The 24,975-nt window shown below is 42.2% G+C and overlaps 1 protein-coding gene and 1 long non-coding RNA gene across 2 annotated transcripts in view; one reads left to right on the plus strand and one right to left on the minus strand.

The window, feature by feature from the left end:
- Window positions 1–24,975, plus strand: part of ARHGEF38 (Rho guanine nucleotide exchange factor 38) — a 38,334-nt gene that overhangs the window by 3,196 nt on the left and 10,163 nt on the right. The window contains exons 2-7 of the mRNA XM_033059383.1: window positions 7,648–7,853; window positions 10,267–10,390; window positions 14,641–14,788; window positions 18,536–18,553; window positions 22,533–22,732; window positions 23,230–23,363. Coding sequence (XP_032915274.1) covers window positions 7,648–7,853; window positions 10,267–10,390; window positions 14,641–14,788; window positions 18,536–18,553; window positions 22,533–22,732; window positions 23,230–23,363 — 830 coding nt within the window. The remainder of the gene's footprint in view (window positions 1–7,647; window positions 7,854–10,266; window positions 10,391–14,640; window positions 14,789–18,535; window positions 18,554–22,532; window positions 22,733–23,229; window positions 23,364–24,975) is intronic.
- LOC116996197 lies at window positions 1,322–24,582 on the minus strand. The gene is made up of 3 exons (XR_004417904.1): window positions 24,436–24,582; window positions 4,721–4,853; window positions 1,322–3,267 (listed from the first exon to the last, which is right to left on the minus strand). It is a non-coding gene; the product is annotated as an uncharacterized LOC116996197 (long non-coding RNA).

A 24,975-nucleotide genomic window follows, 5' to 3' on the forward strand; every position in this document is an offset into this window, starting at 1 on the left:
AATCTAGGAATACCTTGATCAGGCCATATATATTTCTTCCATCAGCAGGACATCACTTTTCTGAAGAGGGAAGAGTGGGGTTGAGGAAGATATATTCACTAGCATCTGTGGGGGAGATGCAGAAATAATATCAATGATCATTATAAGTGCTAAGGTAGAGCTCCTTTGACATTTCTATGCATTGCTCTGCTCTACGTTCACTTGAAATTTCTGCAAGTATGTTCTTTCAAGAGGAATGAAGAAGTTGCAAAACAAAAAGTGGTATTTAGCATCTCTATTTTCAAATGTTTTATCTATAGCTGTTTAACTGGTAGGAGTTATCTTTTCTACAGTGAAAAACCATCAGTAGCAGCTTTAAAAGTAACTATATTAATATTTATGTATTGTATGAATTAACCCAAAGCTTCCAGTCTGTGAGTACCTATGTAGTTAGATAAAAGGGGTTTGCTTGTAAATGTTTGCAAGATCAGGCCAGATTAACATACAATGTGTAATGGGGATAGATGCTATTAACTAAAAGGGGCACACCATGAAAAGGCATTTAAAGCATAGTTCACTGTCTGTTAGGTTTTGGGCAGATTGCTGGGTTTTGTTAATAATTGTATGCCAAACTTGTGCTTGCTATGAAAAATGAGCTATAGAAAGTGGCGGGTTTCGTGAAGGAATTTGCAGTGCTCAGTGAGACAATTCATACCTCAAAAAAACACCTTGTCTTACAAATTATTACATATTAACTCCCTATATATTAACAACTTTGGCAGTGAATGGGTCAACTGCCCTGGTAAATGACTTGCACACCCTTCAATTTAAAATGCATCAGGGACCTACCTGTATTAGATAGTGATTCAGCTACCACAATACACTGCCTCAGAGCTCATGTCTGAACTCTGCATGTTGTGTGCTTTCTGTGTCTAATGTAGTAATAAGTAACACCAGTAATGATGCAGAAAGCAGCAAAATTATATAAATTTTTGGAAAGCTACTATCCCTTCGTGTACAAAAGCCCAGTCAGATGCAACTCATCTACCTTTGTTCCATCTCAAGCAGGGCACCTTTCTCCATCCCATCCTCCTCCCTGCACACAGAGCACAGCACTCCTTCCTGCATGGGCTGCCCATGCTCTCACACTCTTGCACCTCCCACCAGTATAAAGATCCTCTGTGCCACTCCCCAGTTCCTTATTTGCTTTGTGTTAACTTTCTATGGACTACAATGCAGATAATATTTTATTTCACTGCAGAATGTATTGATCCATGGTTTGTTAAAGTACAGTAAAGAGTAAAATTTCAGATTATTTCCTGAAGTACAGGAGATGGCTTGATGAAAGTTCTCCCCCCTGTGCCCTGTGATGAGAAGCCACGATCTAACAAATACTTCTATTTTCTCCCATGCAAATTTTGGCTCGGGGGATCTAATTCTGTTAACCTGTGCTGCAATAAAGCTGGAGTTGTTCTTTGAACATTGCAGTGTCTGTCAGGCTGGGAAGCGAGCTCATCTTTTCAGAGCAGAATCCATTTTGTGCCGCAGTGTTTGCACAGCACTTAGCACATCCAAGCCCTGCCCTGGGGCTGAGGACTCTCAGGAGCTACCACAGCAGAACTGGGAACCGCAGCCGAAGGGAAGACTGGGACACGAGGAGGGTCACGGATCCTCCTCTGAGCATATTAGCGAACATTTTATTAATTCGGATACTTTGCGTTGTGGGCCACAAAGCCCTTAGTTCATACAGCTAACCCACGCGAAATCTTAAGGTGCTTGTGTCCCGGAGGAAGCAGCTCAGGTACAGCCCTTCCTCAATTCCTGCTTTATTAACATATTAGCTCAATGCCACAGGAGTGGTGTATTTATACCGGTATGTGACACCCTGGAAAGGTTTATTTGTAAGTATTGGCGCTAACAATAAGGGCATTCTTCTGTCACCTGGTGATAAGCTTTCTTCCCTTCCACCGCGGTCACATGGGAGCTCTCTGTAGTCCTGTCAGCACACACATAATTAGAGCGGTCTGTTGTCAAGGAATTGAAGAAAGAACCTGCGAGTTGAATGTAAATATGCTCTGTACCTTATGGAACAGAAAAATGATCAAAGATCGAATGACCTAATTGCACGGAAGTCTCTGATGCAGATTTTATAAGCAAACCTGTTGCCCAGGAATACGGGTGCAAGGTCACTCTGGTCCTGCAGCGTTTTCCTCCTGGGTTCAGAAAAGGGGCTTTTTGTATGTGTTGCTCACAGCCTGTGCACGGCTCCTGTGCAATGCTGCTGTTATGAGCCTCTCAGTCAAAGAAAAAAAACCAAAACGTTTTCCTCAAGCCCTCCCAATACTTTTGTATTTCAATGCCCAACTTGATCTTCAGTGTTTGCACCATATTGTTGCACTGTAAGAACTCTGGTGGGAACTGTAAGGACACCCCATGTGGTCCCTCACAAAGGGAGGGCATCTGGAGTAAAACACTTGTGTATTGTCTCATGTGATGCTCTTGGTCTGCATGTAGTGTCACATTCCATCCTTCCCCACTGCTTGTCCTATTTTAAGCTCCCTCACTTCCACAGATTCCAGTGTCTCAGCGCCTGCAGCGCCTGCAGCCTTCCCAGAACCTGCAGTGGACACGGGGATGTAGAGAGCAGAGCCAGAGGGACAGCATGAGGAGGGAGAGGAAAGCTGCCACGTCAGCAGTCTCTGGACTCGCCCGCCTGCATTTCATTCCCAAATCCAGCTGATAAAAGCCAGTGTACATTCCCATGTGTAATAGCTAGGTTATCTGAGGATACAGGCTATCTGAGGACTTGCTTTCACAGAGGAATAATTTATCCACGGTGATACGAGACTCATGTTTCACACGTGAAAACACAGTAATTCTGTAATTTGTTTGTTATACCTTGATAACTTATCCAGTCCCTTGTGCCAGGCAAAATCCTCATATCTGCACAGCGCGAATGCAGAACTCGATTTCCTTTGGCATCTTTCAAATGCTGCCTTAGGTAAGAAAAAGGTCTGTAACTCACTCCACACACCAGCATCACTGTGCTTATTCCTGTACTCTGAGCTAGTACCTTTGGTTCCACATGGGAAGCATGGGATGGGGAGAAATCTGAGTCCTCACACCAAGAGCAAACATAATATTCGATCAGAGCATCTTACCTGGGCAGAAGGATAGACAGAACAGACCTCTTGGAGCTACTCACTAGGCATGAAAACCAGGGAGATTTATGCACAGAGATCTTGCAGGCCTGGTGTGGCTGTTCCTCTGGTCACTTGCTGTGGGTCCCTGAGGTGAACAAGTAAAACACAAGGAATGTTTCTCCATTACCTCTTCAAAGATTAAGGTTTGAAAACTGAAGTATTAAGTTACCTTTAACAAAACCTTTAGAAAATGACGTATTTTAGAAAATGAGGCATCCTGTTGAAAGCTATTAATAGATCTGCTAGTTGATACACTATGCGAGCAGCAGACTTTTGATACACCAGAGGAATGAACAGCAAACTTTTGATACATTAAGCGAGCAAGCAGCAAACTTTTTGATACAACAGGGAGCCAGCCAATGAACTTCGTGAAGCGGATGTGACGATTGTCACTCTCAAAACCCTCTAAAAGCAAAAGCCTGAGCTGTCACAGGGGGCTGCACTGCGAAAAATTGACACAGTGCTGGAGTCTTTTGCTGTCTGTCCTGTCTTCCGCTGTCCTGGCTGCTCCAATGAGACTGCCCGTGCTCCCTGTCCCAGTCTGGTCCTGCTGCTGTGGCCCTGCTCCCTCGTTGGGTCACTGGACTGCTCTCAGGGAGACTTCCCCGGAGAAAGACCCACTGCTCCCGTGCAGATCTCTCCCATCGCACTCGACAAGCCAGCGCTGGACCCATGGTGCTGGTAACCCCTTTCCTGTGCTTCTTTTAATCACTCTGGCATTTTCCTACTCTTCTGATTTTCTCTCTTTCTTTCCTCTTTTATGAAACATAAAGTTGCATATCCCTCTGGATCCCAGCATTTAACCTCGTTTGTGTTTTAATCTCGCTTTCAGGTATGTTTAGAACCTGGTTCCTTTCTGCAGTTGTGGATTGAGGCAAACCTGTCTCTCCTCTCTTTAAGCAGGTTGGAGCCAGTCCCCCAGTATCTCCCCTGGGCCTAGAAGAGAGCTGCTGCATTTGCACATTGCAAGCTCTGTTCCTCCATGCTCTCACCACGTTGCAGGATGTCTCCATCTGGGGGACATCTTTAGACTTCACTTTAGACTTGCAAGAAACTGTTTTTGTAAGACATGGCTTCTTTGTCCTTGTCATCACATAATGAACCTCTTGTTTCATGCAACTAGAGCAGTATTCTTCAATTCACAGCTGAAAAACCCAAGTTAACTCCCAAGGAATGTCCTCCAGAAAGGCAACTCCTGCAGATAGCTGGTATCACAAAAGCATTAATCACAAACATTGCCTTCTACTTTTAATTCTAATGTCTAGTAAAAGTGCCAGTTAGTTTTTTGTAAACTGGGCTTAAGGCGCAATGGTTTAATAATCTATTCAACAGGCAATTTTTTCATTTTTCTATATCTGGTATCTCTGAGGACAAATGAGTCAAATTCTTACTGTAGTGGTTAATTCGCAGTGATGTTTTTCCCTACTAATCCTCTCTTCAACTGTTCCAGGGCTGGTACGCATTACCAGGTAGAAATGAATCTGATTATATTCCAGATATGCACTCACTTTTTGTGCATTCATTCAACTTGCACTTACTCCACAAGGATTTCCGTAAACTCCTAATGTTCTCAAACTGGTCAAAAGCAATCAGCTGAACATGAAATCGTATGTTTTGGCTGTAATCATCACTTCAAGATCTTGCTGTTGCATTCTATAGAGACAGATACACCTGAAATGAAAAAATAAATGTATTGAGTGAAAATGGAAAATTATATTGCATTTAACAAAAGGAAACATTTATTAAAAAACATGTTTTCTGTGAGGAAACAGTATCTAACTGACATTTCTCGTGATTACTTCTTCCTGTAGAGAATAGTTTTTCTTTCCTGGCATTATTATCTATCATGCAATAATGGTAATAGATGAGCCCTGACATAATTCAAGAATCAAATTTGATCAGGGCTATCTAATGACACAAACTGAAAGAACAGCCTCTTGAGAGATTGTGACTTCCAGCCTGAAGTGAAATACAGCGGCTTTATTTTGCTCATGTAATGGCCTCCCCTGTCACCAGTATAAAAGATTAGAAAGTTCTTTTGTACAGCATCTTGTCTTAACCTTAACATTCCATCTGATATCATAACATCTGCATCTAAGACAAAACTATGCTTCTGAGATCTTCCTCTCTGGGCCTTCTCAGGAGTTTCCCTGAACTCTTCACACACAATTGCATACATGCAAACATTTTCACACCCAATCTCAAGAAAAATCCTGATTTTGGTGCAAAACTGGAATAGAAATGTATTGTTCATGTGGTTCCTCGTGAATTTATAAATGTGGTTACATACTGTAAGTTTTTATAAGAAAAACTTACTGCTGGTTTAGCATGTCACCAGCAGGCAAGGTGGTCCCATTCAGCAACTGTAGCAGTAAATTTCTCTGGGGGAGCTGTGAAGTGATACTGGTATCAGTTTTGCTCTCCTCCTTACTAAAGGGTGGAGTCTGTCATATCCAGCACACAACACCTTTGGTGGGTCAACTCTGCAGCAGTGCAAGCTCTTAAGCAGTTCACGCACTCACACCACCAAATACTCACCAGGGCAAGGTTAAGCCTAGAATTCTTTTGATAGCCAAGGCCTTGCAGAGGGGAGAAATCCTCTTCATGTTTCCATTTTATTGTCTCTGTACCAACTTGAGGACAAAATGTTCATGCCTGTGTTATACACAAACTTCAAGGCTAAAAACTCCAAGCTGAAAAGTGTATCTAAATACAAAAAAGTTTGAGAAACCAGCTCTGCTACTCCTCTGCCTCCCATCCCCTCTCCCAGGTCTGTTTAGATTCTTGGTCCTCACTCTTTAAAACTACTGGTGTAGAGATAGAGGTGCTGTCCCAAAAGCAAACTTAAAGCAAATTTAAAACTATCTGTAGTCACATCAGTCTCACTTGAAAACCTGGTGGGAGAGTCATTAATAAAAAACCTGTCCTTTCTGAATTATCAGTGGTCAGCATAATTGTAGAAGGAGTGGATCAAGATGATACATTTGATTTATTGTATTTTACACCTCTTTTTGGAAGATGGCCCAAAGCCCTGCATGCTGCTTGGCTCCCACAAGTCCAGCTGTGCTTTACCCTCTACAGCCTTGGCTGGTATTGTATGGGTGAGTTGCACTGTTCAATGCTCATGGGAGTGCTCATGACCTTACCCTTAACAATTAATTCAAATAACTGCAATATAATCAGTGAGCAAAGCACCTGATACTGCTTGTAATTACCTCCTTCAATACAGTCTGTACAAGAAGCTGACATGAAGGTGTAGCAGTCTGACTGTCAGCAGAGATTCCCTCTTTTGCTGCTGAGCAATAAAAGCTGGTGCTGTCAAAGCTCAGCCTGAGTGATGCAGACTTGTGCACACTAATGATATGTCCATCTTTGTTGGTACTCTGCACCATCTTGTGGCTAGCAGAAAAACACCAGAATAGCTTCCGAAATCTTTGACTTTTTTTTTGTTTGGTTGGTTTTTGTTGTGGTTTGGTTTGGTTTGGTTTTGAGTTTTGTGTGTGTTGTATGTGTGTGTGTGTGTGTGTGTGTGTGTCTTAATGAAAAATATAAATTGTCAGTGAACACAGATAAAATTCAATGTCCTTTACACCTGACATGGATCCTTGCAGGCTGGCTTACAGACCAGCAAGTGGGAAGACCGTCATTACAGATAAGTAGCTTGTGTGCAGGTCCTGTAATGTACATGAATTACCCATCTGCAGAAGAGTCACTTGCATTTTCATGTATTTGATACAAATCAGATATACTAAGAGTTAAGTACGGAAAAACAGTGAAGAATGTCCTAATCCAAATGATCTCTGTTGTTCCAAGAAACGGTTGTTATTGATCGTGAAAGGTTTTCTATATTTTCCTTGAATTCCTTTGTCTCTTTCAAAAACTTATTTTTAAACAGAGCTGGAGGATTCATCATCATTGTTAGTAACATTGTCTTCACTTGAAAGTTTGTCATCCAGTACTTGCAGTCCTCAATTTCCCATGAATAGACTCAACGCTACATTGTATAAAACAAAGGTTATTATTGTGAAGCTTTTTTTATGGTAAACAGCCTTTTTCTTTCACAGGAGCACATTTTTTTCCATCCTCCAAATCATAATAGATGTCAGACCATGACTGTGTTTTTGAAGGAGTAGAAGGGCATCAGCTATCCTTGAATTTCAGTGTGACAAGAATCAGACTCTCCTGTGCTCCATAGAAAATTTCTGCCGAATACATAGCTTCTAAGGCAGGGGAGCCACTGATGGGTTATCCTCTTAATGCCAAATGGATGAGTTGCCTTGGCATACCTATATCCACTTTCAGAAGAAGGAGATGGGATCACACTCAGTCTGATTCGGGTTTGCCATTTCTTATGCTTCTTTTCCTGCTTGCCATGGACATTTGTCCACCCATGGTGATGCAGGGCAAGCTGGGTAAGCATGTGAAATTATGAGGCTACTCACAAATCTCTTCCTTTATTAAACAGAAAAAATGGCTCCACAGGCGGTGTCCTCAACCCCTGCCACCCCCCCACAGGAGGATGAAGAAGAAGAAGAAGAAGAAGAAGTCAGCAGACGCATGATGGCCAAGAGGGTGAAGATCATCGCGGAACTCGTGCAGACGGAGAAAGACTATATCAGTGACCTGGATCTCTGCATCAAGGAAGTGATTCAGCCCCTGAGAAACAAGCAGGTGAGTGCTGGGGCTGGAGGATGAGGTGGTCATGCCAGGGTCTCAGCTCAGCCACATTCTGCTTGCGGACAATCTGCATGCAAGCACTGTGTCAGCACAAGAGTGACGTGGTGCTGGGAACGGGTCTGGAGCCAGTGCTCCGGGATGTGATGTGTCAGGACTCTGATGGAAGGGCAGATATGCTCCTGACCACTTGTGCTGCACTTGTGTAAAGTCTGCATTGAGGTACTTGTCCAGAGGCTAGCTTGGATATTACATCCCTGTCTATGGGCTGCAGTAGCAACTTCCAGCTCTCCCTTCTGCTCTGTAGTTATAGCCCATGTTATGTGCCATGGCAGATGCTTTCTGGTACTCCAAAATAAAGTTTTTTTCCACAACAGAGACTGGAATGGCATGAACCTCTGCATAAAGGTTAAATTCAATTGCTAAGATAACTTTGTCCATCCTTTCAGACAGCTGTGGTGGATAAATACCATGCTTGACAGGCCTCTGAGGACTTGGGAAATTTGTATTCCATACAAAAGAGGTACATTTAAAAAAGAAGGCTCATAAACTACCTTTCATGGGAAAGATCTTATTAGGCTAATGATACCTATTTTCTTTTTCAGCTGAGACTTCAAAGACTCAACAGTATTTCAATTTGTAGATAAAGGATGCTGGGAATAGAGAAGATTGTCCAGAGAAAGATTTGGTTTTGAGGCCTGAAACATAGCATTCACAGAGGCTGTATAAATGACATCTGCTGCAAAAATAGAATAAAAATAATATTTTTAAACAGGCCTTAACCCACATATTCTTTAGGTGGGTTTTTGTGTTAAACTGGTGACAAAATACAGGTACAGAGGCCAAAGTGTCTTTAGGTGACATTGGCAGTTCCTCTTAACCTGTACTGTTAAAACTCATTCAGGACTTTTTTGCTTTCCTAAAACTGTGTCAGAATTTGTTCCAACTCATTTTCAGAAGAACTGGCATCTGCTGACATAACTTTAAGGGGTTCTTGACTTCTTCTTTCTCCCTCACTCATTCATCCACTTAGAAGTGGTCTCCACTTGACTTTCTCCCCAGCCTGGCCAGCACTGACAAGAGTATTCCCTGGTTGAACTCACTGAGATTTTTTGACAAATGTGCTGTATTCCATCGCTCTTTTTCACTCAACTGAAAACATCCTTTTTGATTCTGTCCTTTGTCACTGTGTTAGTGTGTGGAAGTGTCTGTGCACAGTGTAGCTCCAAATACTATGTAGATGTTAAGGAGGAGGTCAGAAGTCCTGTGCTAGATGAATACAGGAAAAGTAATTTAGAGATTATAACTGTCTTAATTTAATAACCTCTGCATTTTTGAAAGGCTTTCAGGAATGTTATATGTTTTTAATGCTGGCTCTCCAATAAACTACCATATTGAAAGTTTGTAATGTGTTTAGAAAATTGGTCTAGCAATGAATATGTTTCATATTTCCAAACGGATAAAACATGTTTTAGCCCCTATAATGCTTATAAAGAAATTAACTGCATCAGTACTGAAAGCGAATTTCTGATTTTGTTACAATAGCATGCAATTTGATCTTCCTGGCATCTGGTAAGCTGCTATGTAAATCAGCAATTCTCTTCCAAATGGAGAGGTAGGTTCAGAGAGTATCAATATAGGTAATGAAATTGGTCTTGTCTTTGTTGTCAGTATAAGCACATTACTGCTGGTTATCTCCAATGGCCCCCAAATAGTAACTATTGCCCTGCTGTGCAATGAAAAGTATGTATCCTGGAAATCTTTTACTTCCTCTAAAATGAGTAGGGACACAGAACCAAATTTTCTGCTGGTAGAAATTGATACAATTCATTGTTGTGTGCCCAGGCTCTGTAAGAAGTGCTTTAGTTTGTATTAATATCAATTGTAAATTGTAAATGTGTTTGTTTTAGTGGAAGTTATATGACCTTGACTTTGGATTTACAGGACAACTAACTTAGAATCTAGAAGTCTTTGTACTTGGAAGCTGGCACCAAAGTGCCAAACTCTTGGTTTATGCAGTGGTCTCTGATAGTGAGGGAATCAAACCCACTGTCAACTATTGTTTTCCCCAGTGGGAAAGTAAATAGACATTTCAAAGCCAGCTAAGGATCTTTTCTCTATTCAGATGATAATATTTTTTTTCCTTCCTAGGTAAATAGTTTCAGATTAGGGATAGCTCAAAATAAGGTTAAAGACACTTGATAACCTACCCTTTGTTAACTGCATCGACCATATTATACTAGTGTGAAAATGGTGTATGTATCCTTGAAGTCACAAGGAGGATGAGGTTTTGCAGAAGTGATGCTTCCTGGAGTGTTGATCACTCAGGGCATAGCAAGAGAAGCTGTGTAATACACAATGTCCTTCTTTATCCTTTGTCAGTAGCTGCTTAATATTTGTATTCCATTAGATTGCTCGCTTTGACGTGGATGGCTTGTTTAGCAACGTTGAATTGGTCCATCAGCTATCAGCCAAACTGCTGTCATTGTTGGAAGAAGCCACAACAGATGTGGAACCACCCATGCAAATAATCGGTATGTTTACTGTCCTCTTGAGTTCTACAAAGCTGCGTGAAAGAATAAACATAGCACTCTCTTGTCCTCTACTCTAATCAGACTCGACTAGTACCCCTCTCAGAGGCTGGCATACTAGAAGCTGTCCAAAATGACACAGGAAAAATGACATGTGAAACCTGTCCAGTTGCTGTACTGTACTTGTATGATTATGGTGCTTTTTTTTTCCATTCATCTAGATGCTGAGGGGGAGGAAGGAAGGAGAAAATGGGTTTAGAATGAGTAAAACCTGTTGCACTGTGTTATACAACTTACTGCTGAGATCTATTTCATCTAGTTTGGTATCGCCTATCTAAATCCACTTATGCTGACTCTAACTCTTATTTTGCATACTCAGAGTTGTGCTATTCAGGAAAAGCATTAAAAATGTTTGGAATAACAAGCCTGTCAAACCCCAACCCACCCCAAACTCTCTAAACATATACCTACTGGTGATACAGTTTATATAAGAGGTGGTTAAATGTGCTTGACAGGGACATGGACAGTAGAGAAAGATGTAATGAATCTGAAATTTGTAGGAATTACAGGTATTCTCAGCAAACAGTCTGGCCCTCGGTGTGTCACAACAGTCACAAGTTCTGCAGGTCAGGTCATTAACATTAAGGCTGTGATTCACGTGGCATTCTGACACAGCTGGAGAAATTTAAGAAGTTACCAGCACACATCAGCTCTCCCATGACTGCTTTGTCAGTGCAGAGGCACCTTAGGGTGAGCCACCTTAAGGCATCAGGTGAGAATTCTGAATTTGCTTCAGTGCAATGTCAGACAGTTTAGTTTAAAAAATTGAATAGTAAGTTTAAAAAACTTCCATCTGTGATTCAGAAGTCAAGAGATGTTCTTTCTTTCCTAACCTGACCACATACCTCAGGTAACACCTTATAAAAAGTCCCCCTCTTCTCTCAAATAATCAGGTAAAAAATATTGGTTGCCACCTTACTAAGAAACAGGATATTAAAGTGTAAGAGGCTTGGGAAGTGTTAATCCCAGCACGTCTCAATCTGGTTCGCCAAGGCAACAGCTTAACGTAGTTTGATACGTTTGTGTTGTTTGGCGGTATTTCAGTAAAAGTGCATCATGATGAGTCATACTCTTAATAAGCAATGTTCTATTCTAGCAGGAAGTGCCTTTCTCACAGCCAAGAGAGTCATTCTATTAGTTCCCTGCCACATTCAGAAGTAAAGACAAACAATTTCATGCATCTATTAGGGTGTATTTCTCCAGAATCAGACAAAGAACCATGAAAATGCATGGGGTCATTGATCATGGAGTCGGCTAACTTATGACAGGAAAAAGGTTGTACGGTGAGGTATGAGACATTCTTCCAAAGGCCGAGACAAAAATAGGGAGAATAATTGCATCACTGTAAGCAGTAAGTCAGTAGGTTTACTGTCCTCTCAAAGTACATCGAAGTAATAATATTGTTTTCAAGATCTTCAGTGTAAAAGTTGTTGAAGCTAGTCTATAGAAAAAGCACATATCCATCATATTCTGTCATGTTTAATGTATTTAAAAATTGTGCATTGAAATATCTTACTTTGTAAGGCAACCAGTCATGGTGAGGAGGTTCAAAAGAACTGATAATTCACTGCTTTAAAAGCAAAACAATGTGGTTGCTCATATTCTTGTCTCATTTTAGTCTATGTTCTCCACACTTTATGCTACATCCAGACTGACAAGTGGTAATGTCCAATAGGAGCAGACTTACAGAGTGAGTTTGTGCTAAGGAGATGGTATCCACACTACACATTTTAAGAGGTCTTACTTCAGCTTGGCTGTAGCCTGTGCCTGTGGATTGAGAGGCCCTTCGTGGTTAAACTGCATAAGATATGCCCTTGGAGTGTGTCTTCTGGTAATTACCATCCTCAAAGGGGTCCAGTTTGTGTCACTGTGACTGCTCCACCGCACAGCCAGGGCATGGGAGATGAGGGCTAATGAGTGAGTGGTTTCAAAACTCATCTCCTAATCTGAGCTAAAATAGGTTAAATATCCTCTGTAACTCTTTCCTGATTTTTTCTTCTCTCTGTTATGGATGCATGTCCTTCATATTCCTCTGTATATGGAGGAATATGAAGACTTAGCTTTAGCTATTAGACTCCTTCCTCCCTCTCCTACTGCTGTCTGCACTGGAAGCACCACTGAGAGCAACAGAGAGCAACAGTTTTGTTACTCAAGCCTCCCTCCTAGAAATTTCTCTTTAAGACTGATGACCACCATACTCCAGAAGAGGCATCAGGGAGATTTGTATCTCTCGGAGTATTTTTAAAGCTGTGCGAAATACAATGGGGTTTTGGTTCATAAAGCAAGCTCCTACAGTGATATGCCCAAAACTCATCCATACAGCTCAGAACCAAGAAGGGCTTTAGGTTTTAGAAATTCATCTACTGTTAAAGGGCCCTGTTCATGAAATCAGCACATAATTTTTCTCATCATTGAACATCAATGGAAATATCTGTCACTGTGGCACAACAGTTCAGTGAACAGAACTTACCCAACTCTTTCCTTTTGGAGAAGATAATTTTCAGCTTGTAGTATACACTGAAATGAGCTGTAAGGCTACATTGCATTTTTCCTACTGAAAACATGACCTCACTTGAGGGCTTAGCATAATACAGACCATGCTGAGCACTTGGAGCTCCTCTTAATGTTAGTGAAAATTGTGAGAGCTCATGATCTCTAGAATCGGGTGCCAAGCTTGCGGGATCAAGGTTAAGGCTTGTTAAGGTTTCCCCTTACGCTGTTGGCTATTAAAGACCTGAATAGAGTTCATGGGAAAGCCAGGCTGTAATGTGCATTGTTAGCCATCAGCATTAGCAATAAGCACAAGGCAGAGAAGACAGGTGAAGAGCATTTAACTGTAGGATGCTGGTGCTTTTCTGACTGTGCCCTTACAGTAACAAAAATATACTATGGTCGTCTTAGCTGCTCATTGTTTTTTCCCTTATTTGCACCTGAAACCAACATGCATTAGACAGCCCAGTTAACCTTCGCTGCTAGGGAAGAAAACCCAGGGCTGTGTTACTGTGGTAACTGAATCATTTTTCACTTTAAGATGAAGCAGTTCAATGCAATGTATTATGGAACAGCACACTCCAGTCAGGATGAAACATGCAGGATGCCTGACAGTTCAGCGTTTGCTCTGTGAATGAATAGAGAGCTCCCAATTAATGCAGTATTCAGCTTTTAACTTTAATAACCATTGCTATAACTCAACAGGAATGTTTATAAAAATCTATTTGGACTGGTTGCCACATAGATATAATTTTCAGTAAATGCCCGACAGGAGTTTTCAGCATTGCTGTTGTTTATTATACACATTTCCAAAGATGCTGATCAAGGGGCTGCTGCATAAGGGTGTAAGAACTGAACTAAAATCTCAGGAGAAGAGATGAAGCATGACTTCCCTGCTCAGATTTCTTACACACACATAGAAACAGACACAAGAGTTTTAGGCTGAGAGAATTAGACTCCAGAAGTAAATGGGAAATGAGTGAAGGACTACTTCAGTGCCTGTAAAATTCCCAGCTGTTTTTTATGGGAAAATGGTGGAGAACTGGAGGATTCTCTATTCAGTTGTATATAAACCTAGATATTATATAAAAATGGCTGTAATCCATGATGGTTTTATTTAATTAGGGGAAAGATGGTGGTTTTTCTTCTGTTGTGTGGAGAAAAATCTCTATTCTTGGTCATAACAATTGCCATTTCAGGGTTTTGCAAAACAGATAAAATTGAAATGGCTAATGGAAGATAGAGTCATTATTCCTGTTATTACCCATTTAAGTTCATATTCATGAAAAAAGGTCAAAAGGAAAACTAAAAGGCTTACATTCATCCCTCCTGCCAGCCCATGACACAAAAATGGTCTCCCTTTGTTAGGTAAGCTCTCCTGTGTGTATTCCAATGAAGGGGCATTAAGCTGGGCAGTGAATTAAGAGGTTGTGTTTGAAGGGGTGTGAGGTATAGAGATTTCATGCTTTTCCCCTGAGGGAATTTTTGTGCCTTAACACTGATATAATGGTGCCTGGCTATGACAAAGATGAGCAGCTGAGAAATACATGTAATAAATAATGCACATAAACACGCAAGATCATTTCTAAGGGAAGTAAAGTGGAAGCCAGCCTTTTTAGCTCATGGCTAATGTGGTGGAATAATAAAGCTCCTTCTGAGATGCTGTTGTCTGACTTGACACGCTTTGTTTTTCTCCTTAACAGGGGAAGTGTTCTTGCAGATTAAAGGCCCACTAGAAGACACATATAAAATCTATTGCTATCACCATGATGATGCACACACCATGCTGGAATACTATGAAAAGGATGAAGAACTGAAACAGCATTTAAGAGACTGTGTACAGTCCTTAAAGTAAGATCTTTTCAAATGATGATTTCCTTCCATAGTCAGTTGCCTGGCAGGGAACATTTTAAATGGATGTAGATGAAAGGTCCCCTGTAAATCCGGAGTTTTATAAGGCTTGCTGGGAGCTCTGGCTTATGCTGCTTTCATGAAAAGATGACAAGCCAGAGGCCATGATTAGATTTCTTTCTCTCTAAGATGGCCAAAAATAGCAAAAGAAAGGTTGCTCTTTCCTTAGTTTCAGTGCCCCATATGACAAAAAAAAAAGAAAAAAAAAGAAAAAAAAAAGAAAAAAAGGAAAAAAATGCTGCATCATATTGTGGGCTATTGGGAATGCCTTTTTCTAGCTCCCAGGAAACTTGCTGCCCCCTGTCTTCAGCAAGTCTGCTCCTTGAATTGGAATGGCCTGTTATGGAGGTACTCAAGTGCACTGGCAATTCTGGGCTGCTGCTACAAGGCCCCCAGATCTGGAGTTGCCGTGTAGTTCCCAACTCCTCATGATGGGGGTACTTGAGTGGAAACAGTGGTGGAGCAAGCTGCAAGTTCCCACCAGAAGGAAGTGCTTTATGCCATTGGTTCCAATGCCAGCCCCTCGGGAAAAGGTGTAGAGAACTGGGGATGTTGCCAAATAACAGATCCATCTGTCTTCCAGCACAGCTTCCTCCTGCACTAGTGGCAGGGACCAGCTCATCCACTCCATGGAGAGCACTTCTCTTCCCACCCATAAATTCCTTTGCCCCTCACTTTCCCAAAAGCATCACACAGAGCTGTCAGGAGGGAATATGCCATAGATTCAGACCAGAGGTCTAGCTCCTGCTCCAGCTCCAGGAAATGCCCATGCTGCACACTTGTAGATGAGATGTAAAGTTATCACAAATAAAGGAGTGTACATCAGTATCAGTTATTTCAACCACACCCTAATTTGTGATTTGTCTGCAGAGATGTGTTAAAACTTAGGAGATGGGAAGTATGTCCAAGTGAAATCTGGACAGAGTGGTGAAAGAAAATATTAATAACATTAAGAGAGAAATGTTTGCTTTGAAGACAGGTAAAGTTGAAAATGAAGTTATCTTGTGCAACATGTCTGGCTATTAAATATATAACAAAGTATATGTGCAGGGTCTCAAGTTTTAGCTACCCTGGAAGTTAAAAGAAATAAATTTTCATATAAACTCAGGCCTTCAGGCTAATAGATGGCCAGGTATTTCGCCTAAGTGGGTGTTTTAGTGCTGATGCCTACAATAATCTTTCCTGACTGATCAAAAGAAGCCACTACTGTTGTTCATTTATCTGTGCTGCTGAGGCAAGGGGACTTGGTAGGAAATAAAGATAAAAAATTACAGTAATTTCGCGATTATAAGCCGCACCATTTTGACTAAAGTTTTAGTCCGTACCCGGAAGTGCAGCTTGTAATCCGGAGCAGCTTATATATGAACAATGTTCTAAAAGCTGCCAACCTGGAAGTGAGAGCCTGCGGCAGCCCCAAGCTGAGCTGGAGCCCGGCTGGCCCCGGCAGAGGGGGGGAAGCCCAGCAGAGGCGGGGCCAGCAGCGTGGGGAGGGGCTGGCGGCGCCGGGGGAGGGCTGGCGGTGCAGGGGGATGCCGGTGGAGCTGGGGCCAGCAGCACGGGGCGGTCCAGCAGCGTGGGGAAGCCCGGCAGAGCCGGGGCCAGCAGAGCGGAGATGCCTGGTGGTGCGGGGGAGCCCAGTGGCCCGCCTGTGCAGGGGTCAGGCCAGGGTGAGCAAACGCGGCGGCAGCGGTGCAGGCAGCGGGCGGGAGCGAGTGAGCCCGGCGACTGCAGCAGCAGCGCTGCCTGGCCAGCCCCGAGTGGCCCCACCGAGTGGCCCCACCGAGCTGGGCCACCTGGCCCCGTCAGCAGCCCCGAATGGGCCGAGCCCGCCCGGCCCCGAGCCGAGCCAGTAAATCCTGTGATCCTGCGATTCTATTACTAATTGGCAACTCTGAAAGTTGCACGGGGATCCTGGCTGCGAACGAAAGTGCAGTTTATAATCTGGTGCCGCTTATATATAGACGAGGACCTAGACGTTGCCGACATCCTGGAAATGCGGCTTATGATCAGGTGCAGCTTGTAATCGTGAAGTTACTGTACATCCATGTACATCCTAGGGTGGATGTTGCCACTTGAATTCCAGAGCCAGCCAGCAAGAGGTGCTCCAGTTCCAAAATCACAGCTGGGCTTTGTGAAGAGAAAAGATATTTTGTGCTGAGCCACTGTAGCCTTTGCTAGCAGGAAGTGACAAGGACTTCCTTACAATGAAGCCTTGTTTTGTCTTATTCTTTCCTGATTAGCCTTAAAACAGGAACCAATGATAAAGGCACTGATGTGTGTATATTATATTGTGATTTTTCCCAGTGCCTAAAAATTGCAGTCAATTTGCCTATTAAGACCTGAAAGTGCATGCTGAGATTCAGAATTGTGGTCATCTAAAACTGTTACTACCCAATTGGAGAATATTTGCCATGTGAGGAAAACTATGCAGGATTGTTACTAAATAAATTTTAGGCTGTTTTCCATTGTGAGACATAACAAATGTAGGGGCTGGTGCTGACTGTCTTTGAAAAATATTTACTTGTTAAATATTTTTCTTTTCCCTTGGAAGAAATATTGTTCTACTTTAAAAGATCTTAAATGAGCTGACATTAGTAGGGGATTCTGTTCCTCTGCCAAGTAATATCTGACATGTGAAAAACAAGTTCTATATCGGGAGCAATTTGAGAGTGGCACTCTGCACATCTATACAGACAAATCAGATTTAATTAGCCATGTTGAGATTCCTATTCCTTTTGACTGAAGAGGAAAAAATCCATCCCAAAATGTAGGTGTCTGCATTGGAGACGTGCAAATCCTATTTCCATAGAGTCCTGTGTTTCAGCAGCGATTATGCAAACTGGGGATGTTGTTTGCTAGCCTAGCCAAAGAAATGCAGCTGGTAAAAATGAAAGGATGCTGGCAACTACCTGCTTAGCTTTCAGCCTGAAGTAGCTCGGTCAACTGTTGCATGGGCAGAGGGATGTCCTAAGCACACAAAATGCTGACAGTACAGAAGCAATGAAAGTAGCAGCTTCCAGATGCTCAACTAGGCACTGGTGGGCCAGGAGATAAGAGTGCAGGCAGTCAAAAAAGTGTGGCTGAGGATGTGATGTCAGGAAAGCCTGATGCAGAGATGGAGAATTTGAGTGAATTCATACCATAAGAAAACATTTTATGCACACAATTGCAAACTACAATTTTAAGTCTGTGATGCTTTCAATACAGGTATCAACACCATCCTATCCAGAGATGTTTCAGTTGATGTGTAATCTACAAAAAACTTCACAGCTTTATTGACTCTACACCCTAAAAGGCTGAAACGTATTCTTTTTCTTTTAAAAATACATTTATTTTAAAAGAGAGTAGACAGAAATTTATGTATGGCTTGATGTTACCTATAATTGTTAGCAGAGTGATCCAAACTTCTTTCTCTAACAGTGTGAGGACAAGGTCTCATAGCCAAAGTCAGGTTTCTGACAATCCTTTCTCATTTGGGGCTCTCCATTCAAAAAGTTGTAGGGTCAGGTTCACCAGTACCCTCCAGCTGTTTCGTGCAGGTCTGCTGACACATAGCAGCCATAAACCTAAATTAAGTGTCCAGTCATGGTTACTCTGTGTCACTGAAGTGTATCTGAGAATCTTCTGACCTGTACAAATCCTTTGAGGGGGAATCTAATGCATGTTTTGTTTTCTTCTCTTTTGCAGAAAGAGATATGAAGAAGAGTAAGTACTATGCCTTTTTTTACATGTAAAATAATCTTTAAAGTATCTTTATGTTTAGTATGTTTAAAGCTGTACAAGTGGAAATTTTAACAACACAAGCCTTTTGTGTCAGTATAACCTGGAGAATTTTCCAGTGTGTATGCAGAATGCTCTAAGGTTTGCAAGAGTGCTTGTCAACAGCATAGTGTCAGTCTTTGAAATCCATTTTCCTGCTACAATTCAGGCAGGTCTCCAGGTAAAGATATTTCTAAGCTGACAATCCCTTCGATAGCCCTGTATGAGAAACCCATCTTAGAATCTTCCCCCAACAGTGGCTGGAAGAACATCAGAAAAGAACCAGCTCATTGCAACTTAGCCAAAAAACTCCCCCAGCCACTGATGAGTTGTGGTTAAGGGACTTCTGTGTCAAACGTGACATCTTTGAAAAGCTGTAAAGTAGAATTTAGTTTCTGGACATCCAGCATATTGGGTTCATTGAAATGCAGCACTGCCTGTAGTTACCTGCAGTGAGAGGTCAGAGGAGAGGTTGTCAGAACTGAAGAGAAAGATTACAACCCCAGACAAAATGTTAGGAGAAAGGAAAAGTAAGTGTGATCTATACCGGCAGGAGAGGAACAGACCTGTATAGTCAAAGAATTTGTTAATCAATCAGTCAATTGCATGTTATAACTATGATCTGCATAAAATACGCTTTGAAAGACTTGCATGTTGAAACTCTACTTTTGGGAGTTTCAAGCTTTTGTCTATGTTAGGAAATAGTTTTTCTGCATTTTGTTTTGATAAGGGATATCCCTGTGTACTCCTGTCCCACAAGGAGTGAGACTCCAAGAGATACAAAATATCCAGAGGGTCACAGTAAGATCATGTGAGACAGCAACACATATAGAAATCATGTAATACTGGATGTTCTGCGTTGTATAACCCTAACAGATATGAATGTCTGGTTTTCTCCTTCAAAGAGTTTACAGTGGAGTGTAGGAGACAACTCACTTTCTGAGTTTAAAAGGACTCTTACAAAGCTGTGTGGAGTGCAATGAGCAGGTTTAGCTGTGGGACCCTTCCTGAGCTTGGCTACCTCACTGGCAGGGCACACAAGAAGTCCCATCACTTGCAAATCAGAGGTTGCAGATTTGTCCTTGGGCAGGACAGCACCCAAAAATCTGATTACTGTTGAACTGGAAAATGAAGCATAGCTCCCTCCAAACGGTCTGTGATGTTGCTGCTCTCAGACTGCTTTTCATTCAAGCATGATCAAGAAAACAATTACATAAATACCGGACAGTGCAGCCTTTGCTAGCAGCTCAATGGTTAAATTCTGCTTGGCTTAACAACTGTGCAGCCTCAGTAAATTCCCGGGGTTTGCTTGAAAGGCTTATGGCATAGTGAATTATTTGCCCTACATGTCTTGTACTAAAATAAAGCCACACATAGTAGACCATGAAGCCCAGGATTCTGAGTCCTGCTGCAGCCTGAATCCTGCACACCATTTCAGAACTGGCAGCAACATATCACAGCAGCCTCAGCCTGGCTGTATCATACTGGCTGTCGTGTTGACCACTGGACTAAGCTGCCTTGTAGTGACAGCAAAACATGGTGAAACTAAATCCTGCCTCACCTACCTTTGTGTAGCTCACCACCACGGGCTTTCTAAACAAGTGGGAATGTGTCTGTATTAGTGACTGTTTTGTTGGGAGGCAGGAGGGAGGCTGTACCATGAAGCTCACTGCAGTTTGCCAGCTGCATTTACTGCAGCACTACAGTAATAATTTGCTGTGAGATTAGTACAGCTACATGTGACTTAGAATACTTGCTAAATTCAAAATAACATGGGGGGAAGGCTGAAGTAGCATCACAAATGAATTATCAACTTAATTTTCTGCACAATAGATGTCACAAGGCGCTACTCTTCTGCTTGAGTCGTGTGGCAAGGCCATGTCCTGCCCAGCGGCTGGTGGGTCCTAACAGGGTGGATTGCAAATGGGACTCATCCAGGGAGAGTGGCTATCTCAGCTAATCTTGCTTCGGAGAATTAGATGAGTCAAACTTTGTGGCATTCAGTGCCCCAGGGAGTCATTATCTTATAACAAACCTGCTATCTCTCACACCATATTGCAAGACTGTGTCATGCAGATACGAACAGAGGGCTGTTTATCACTTGGGCAGCTGTCCAAAGTGCAACTATATAAAGAGAAGACACTTGAAGATTTTTCCATTCATGAGGCAGCTTTTATAGATTTGCATTCATAGGGCTTTTCAGAGAAAACAATAACAATTTAAGATTTTTTTTTCATTATTGCTGCCAGAAGCTGAAAGAAGGAAAAACAGCTCTCTATTTAATGTAAGATACAGGGAAAATGAGGGGGATTGAAATGATGAGAAGGTTTTGGGACATGAAGAAGCCTTAAAAGGCATCTACTGTTAATTTTTTTTCATGCAGAACTTTTTTACAGATAATGCTTGTTTGAAAGAGACGGTTTAAATATGCAGATGTCTCTCCTCAAAGGCATTCAAATTGTTAGTTAATTAGTCAGCAAGTAAGGATTGGTTCTTGTACTTTTTACTCATATAAAAGTAGGAATGAAGGGGTTTTTTTCTTTTACGCTTTCTGTTGCAAAAAAACAATAGATGTCAGCCTGCAAAACCATTTAGCTGTTCCCTATTTTTTGTACTTTCCTTCTACATTGTGTTATTTCATCTTTCCATATGCAGAAATCCTTTTTTGTCTACCCTTAAATCTTCTATAGTTAATTTCAGAAAACCTTTCCTGCTCCATAAAAGCCTTTTTGGGCATGCAAATGGAAAGCTTGCTCTGCTTTTTTGCCTTCCATCCAGCAGCTCATGTTTAGTTTCAGTGGGGAGGTGCCAGGTAGCTGGGGGTGGAGCTGTGCCTGGCTTGCTGAGGAGTGTCATGAGGGGAGGCCGTGGACATGTCCTGCAGCTAGAACCTCAGCAGTGGCTGGCCCTGGTCTTGGCCACCTGGTATTACCCATTCTGGGGAGACCCCATGTTTCTACCAGCCACACAGAAGGTAATGAAGACACATGTGTTTCAGTCCTCTCCTGATTCCTTCGAGGCTGACAGCCCACAAACTGCACAGCCTCTCCCATTCCAGCCTGGAGATTCAAGCAAAGGCTTTTGTCTGGAGCAGGGCTGGAGTGTGAGTTCAGCTGGCTGGGACCCAAGAGCTCAGGGGGCCCTTCGTAGCCTGGGCCACTTGAATTCCTGGGGATGCTGTTCTGCTGCCCCTGCCCAGCCAGTGGGGATTGAGCCTGGAGCCACAGAGCATCCCTGTGCCCATGCTGGAAGCTGGGACTGTCCTACTCTAATCCTTCTGCCACCCTGGCCAGTGCCTGCTTTGCCTTTATGTAAAGGAGTCTTCCAGCAGGTTGGATCAAGGCTCTGTGAATACCCTGTGTGTTCAACATTTCCCCAGGCCAGATTTGGTACCCTTTGGAAACTGAGGCATCATTAGAAATAACTTGCAGCCAGCAAAGAAAAACCACAGGCCAAAGGCTGTAAAGCTTAAGGGTCACTGCTAATCAGGGATGTTGTGAGAAGGGATGCACTACGAGCAGGCATCCCAGTTACTCACAGCATGGAGATGTTGCAATTTTAAGTCTGAGGGCCCAGAGCAGGATGTAACAGCCCTGCTCACATGCATTTCTCAAACTTCCTGTTATTTGTTCTTCCACCTACATCCCTTCCTGGGTGTTATTGATGTGTGAGTTATACTACATGCACCTTTAAACTGAGTGGGACAGTTTCAGAGCTAATGTCTAAGTAATAGTTCAGAGCTGCTAAGTTCTGAAAAGAGAAAATTTAGAGACCTGGGGTGTATTTCACATTGAGGGGGTGACAGGAAGGTTTCATTTACAACACCCCTGTTCCCTCACAGATGTATCATATTTTTTTACTTGAGTGGTAATTGCAATTCAAGGAATTTCTAATTTTGTGACAATTATTTTGGTGTAAATTACAGAGGAAAGCCAAATCTAATGGACCTGGGATCTCTGTTGATCAAACCAGTGCAACGGCTGATGAAATATCCCCTGTTACTCCGTGAGCTCTTGCGCTCAACTCCTGCTTCTCACCCTGACCACGAGGTGCTACAAGATGCCCTATTTGCCATGAAAAACATTAATGTGAACATCAATGAACTTAAAAGGAGGAAAGATTTAGGTAAGAAAAGAGCACAGGAAGTTCTTTCTTTGTAGGTTTGGGCTGGCCATTACAAGATATGTTTCAGCTCCAGATATTTCACTACATCAGCTTTGGCTGGTGCCACCCAAGTTGTGTAATACATTGAATTTCAAGAGGGTAACAATGCCTTAATGTCCTTGTCCTCAGCTAACTATCTTACCTGACTGGTAACTCCAGTATGAAAATAGGGAAAGAATTAATGTTATAGTGTCTGTAATGCACTTGCAAACATTGATAATAATTAAGATACAGTAATAGCAATATTATTTTAGACTTGCCAGGTCAAAGCCCTAACTTCACTCTTCCCGAGGTTAGTGTTGATAATGGGGTTTTCATTCTCTTGAGCATTTTCACACAAGATTACAACAAATTACATCAAAGTGTGTGCTCTCCAATGGTTTCATATTTGTGTGCCTGTCCCTGTGAAAAGTCCTGTGAATACAGACTACTGATGTAATGAAATTCTCTGTCTGCAGTGATGAAGTATAGGAAGAATGATGATGATGAAACCCTTAAAGAAAAGTTTTCCCGACTGAATATTCACTCCATTAGCAAGAAATCCAAGAGGGTCACCAGCCATCTGAAAATACTGACAAGGGGAGAACATCAGGTACTTACTCATTCAACTGCAGATTTGCATTGGTAGCTTCAGTTCTGCTTTTTGCACTGGGTGTTTTTCAAAACAGGTTGGAAATGGAGTTTGTGGTGCTGCATTTTTTCCTGCCTAATTTATAAAGTAATTTTATGACTGTCACAGAAGACAGGAAAGATCTTTGTGATTGAAATAGAAAATAATGTAAAGTGCTCTCCACCTTTTCCTTTTTTACACAAGAGTTTCTCAAACTTCTAGTCTTCAGCAGAGAGGAAGTGAGTGGTAGTTTTGTGAAACTCAGCCTAAGATCAGCATTTTGCATTTACCCTGGCAATAATTATTGTCGGGGTTGAGAACGTGTTCAGTCCATCTTGCTCATGTTGTAGCAATGAGGTTTGGAATCCACCACGGAAGATGAGCAATACCTCTCATTAGGAAAGGCCATAGGATTTGCCTCTACATGTGAAAAGACCTGGAGTCATCAAAACTACAAAGAACTCTGTGATGGGTCTGATGGGTGCTGGGCAGCCAAAACTAAAATGCTCCTTCATAATTTCAAAGTTGTAATTCAAAACCTAGCAGGATAAACATTTTCAGGAAAGCTTAAATAGCAATCTCAAAGAAAATCAATTACAAATGACCTTGAAAGAGATATTCAATACACCTCACTGCATAAGATGGCTGACTATACAAGGTCGCTTGCCGGTCTAGATCTGACTTTACAAGATATATGCCATTTTTTCCTGGTTTGTTTTTTATCAGTGTTTCCCCTCTTTCTCTGATTCAAACCACCCACATATATTTTTTTCTGTTCATTTACTTATACAGTGGAAATTTTTATATTCAGAATGTGACAGACAACAGCAAGGCTATAAAATCAGAGAAAAGGGGAATTAAATTTGATTAAGAGGATATGTGATTTTTATTTTCCTTTTTTTCCCTTTTTTTTTCTTCAGAAACTTCTGGTTTATGTTTTTTTGGTTTTGTTTCTAATTAAGCTTAAAACATTTGAGGATCATTTTACTATCAGAATGCATCTGCTAGAAATTCAGCAGTCTCTCCTGCTTAATTAGACTGAGAAATTTCCCACCTCACGTCTTGGAACACGCTGAGACCCTCGCGGCAAAGCCACTAAGACGTGACTCGAGATTTCTGAAGCCCCTGCAGGAAAAGACCGGCAGGAATGACGGCGTTTGCAGGTGTTCCCAGCCGGCATGAGGAAGTTTCCCGAGGCCATTCCCGGCTGCCGGCGTTTCCAGAGGAGAGGCTGGCACGGCTCTGGGATAACAGCTCCATCTACAGCCGGCCTGCGGGAGAGCGCCCCAGCCCCGCGGGAGCGGACACCGCTGTGGAATATTCCCCCTTCTCCTCCATTCTTTCCTCGGACAGGGCAGCAGCAAAAATGGAAACAGGAAAATGAAGCGTTTTGTTGGCACACGCCCGTGGGCTTGCCGTAAAGCAACTCCCTGCTCCCACAAGGATTAAAAATGAAATTCTGCCGTGTTGCCCAGCGGTTTTGACTTTTCTTGAATTACAGCTGGAGCTTGGGAGAATTAAGGGTTGGTCTGTTTTCAAAGGGAGGAGCTCAGGGACTTTTCCAGCAATGCTCTAGATGTTTCTTTCATTAGCC

Source organism: Catharus ustulatus, chromosome 5 (assembly GCF_009819885.2).
Source record: "Catharus ustulatus isolate bCatUst1 chromosome 5, bCatUst1.pri.v2, whole genome shotgun sequence".
Classification (NCBI taxonomy): Eukaryota; Metazoa; Chordata; class Aves; order Passeriformes; family Turdidae; genus Catharus; species Catharus ustulatus.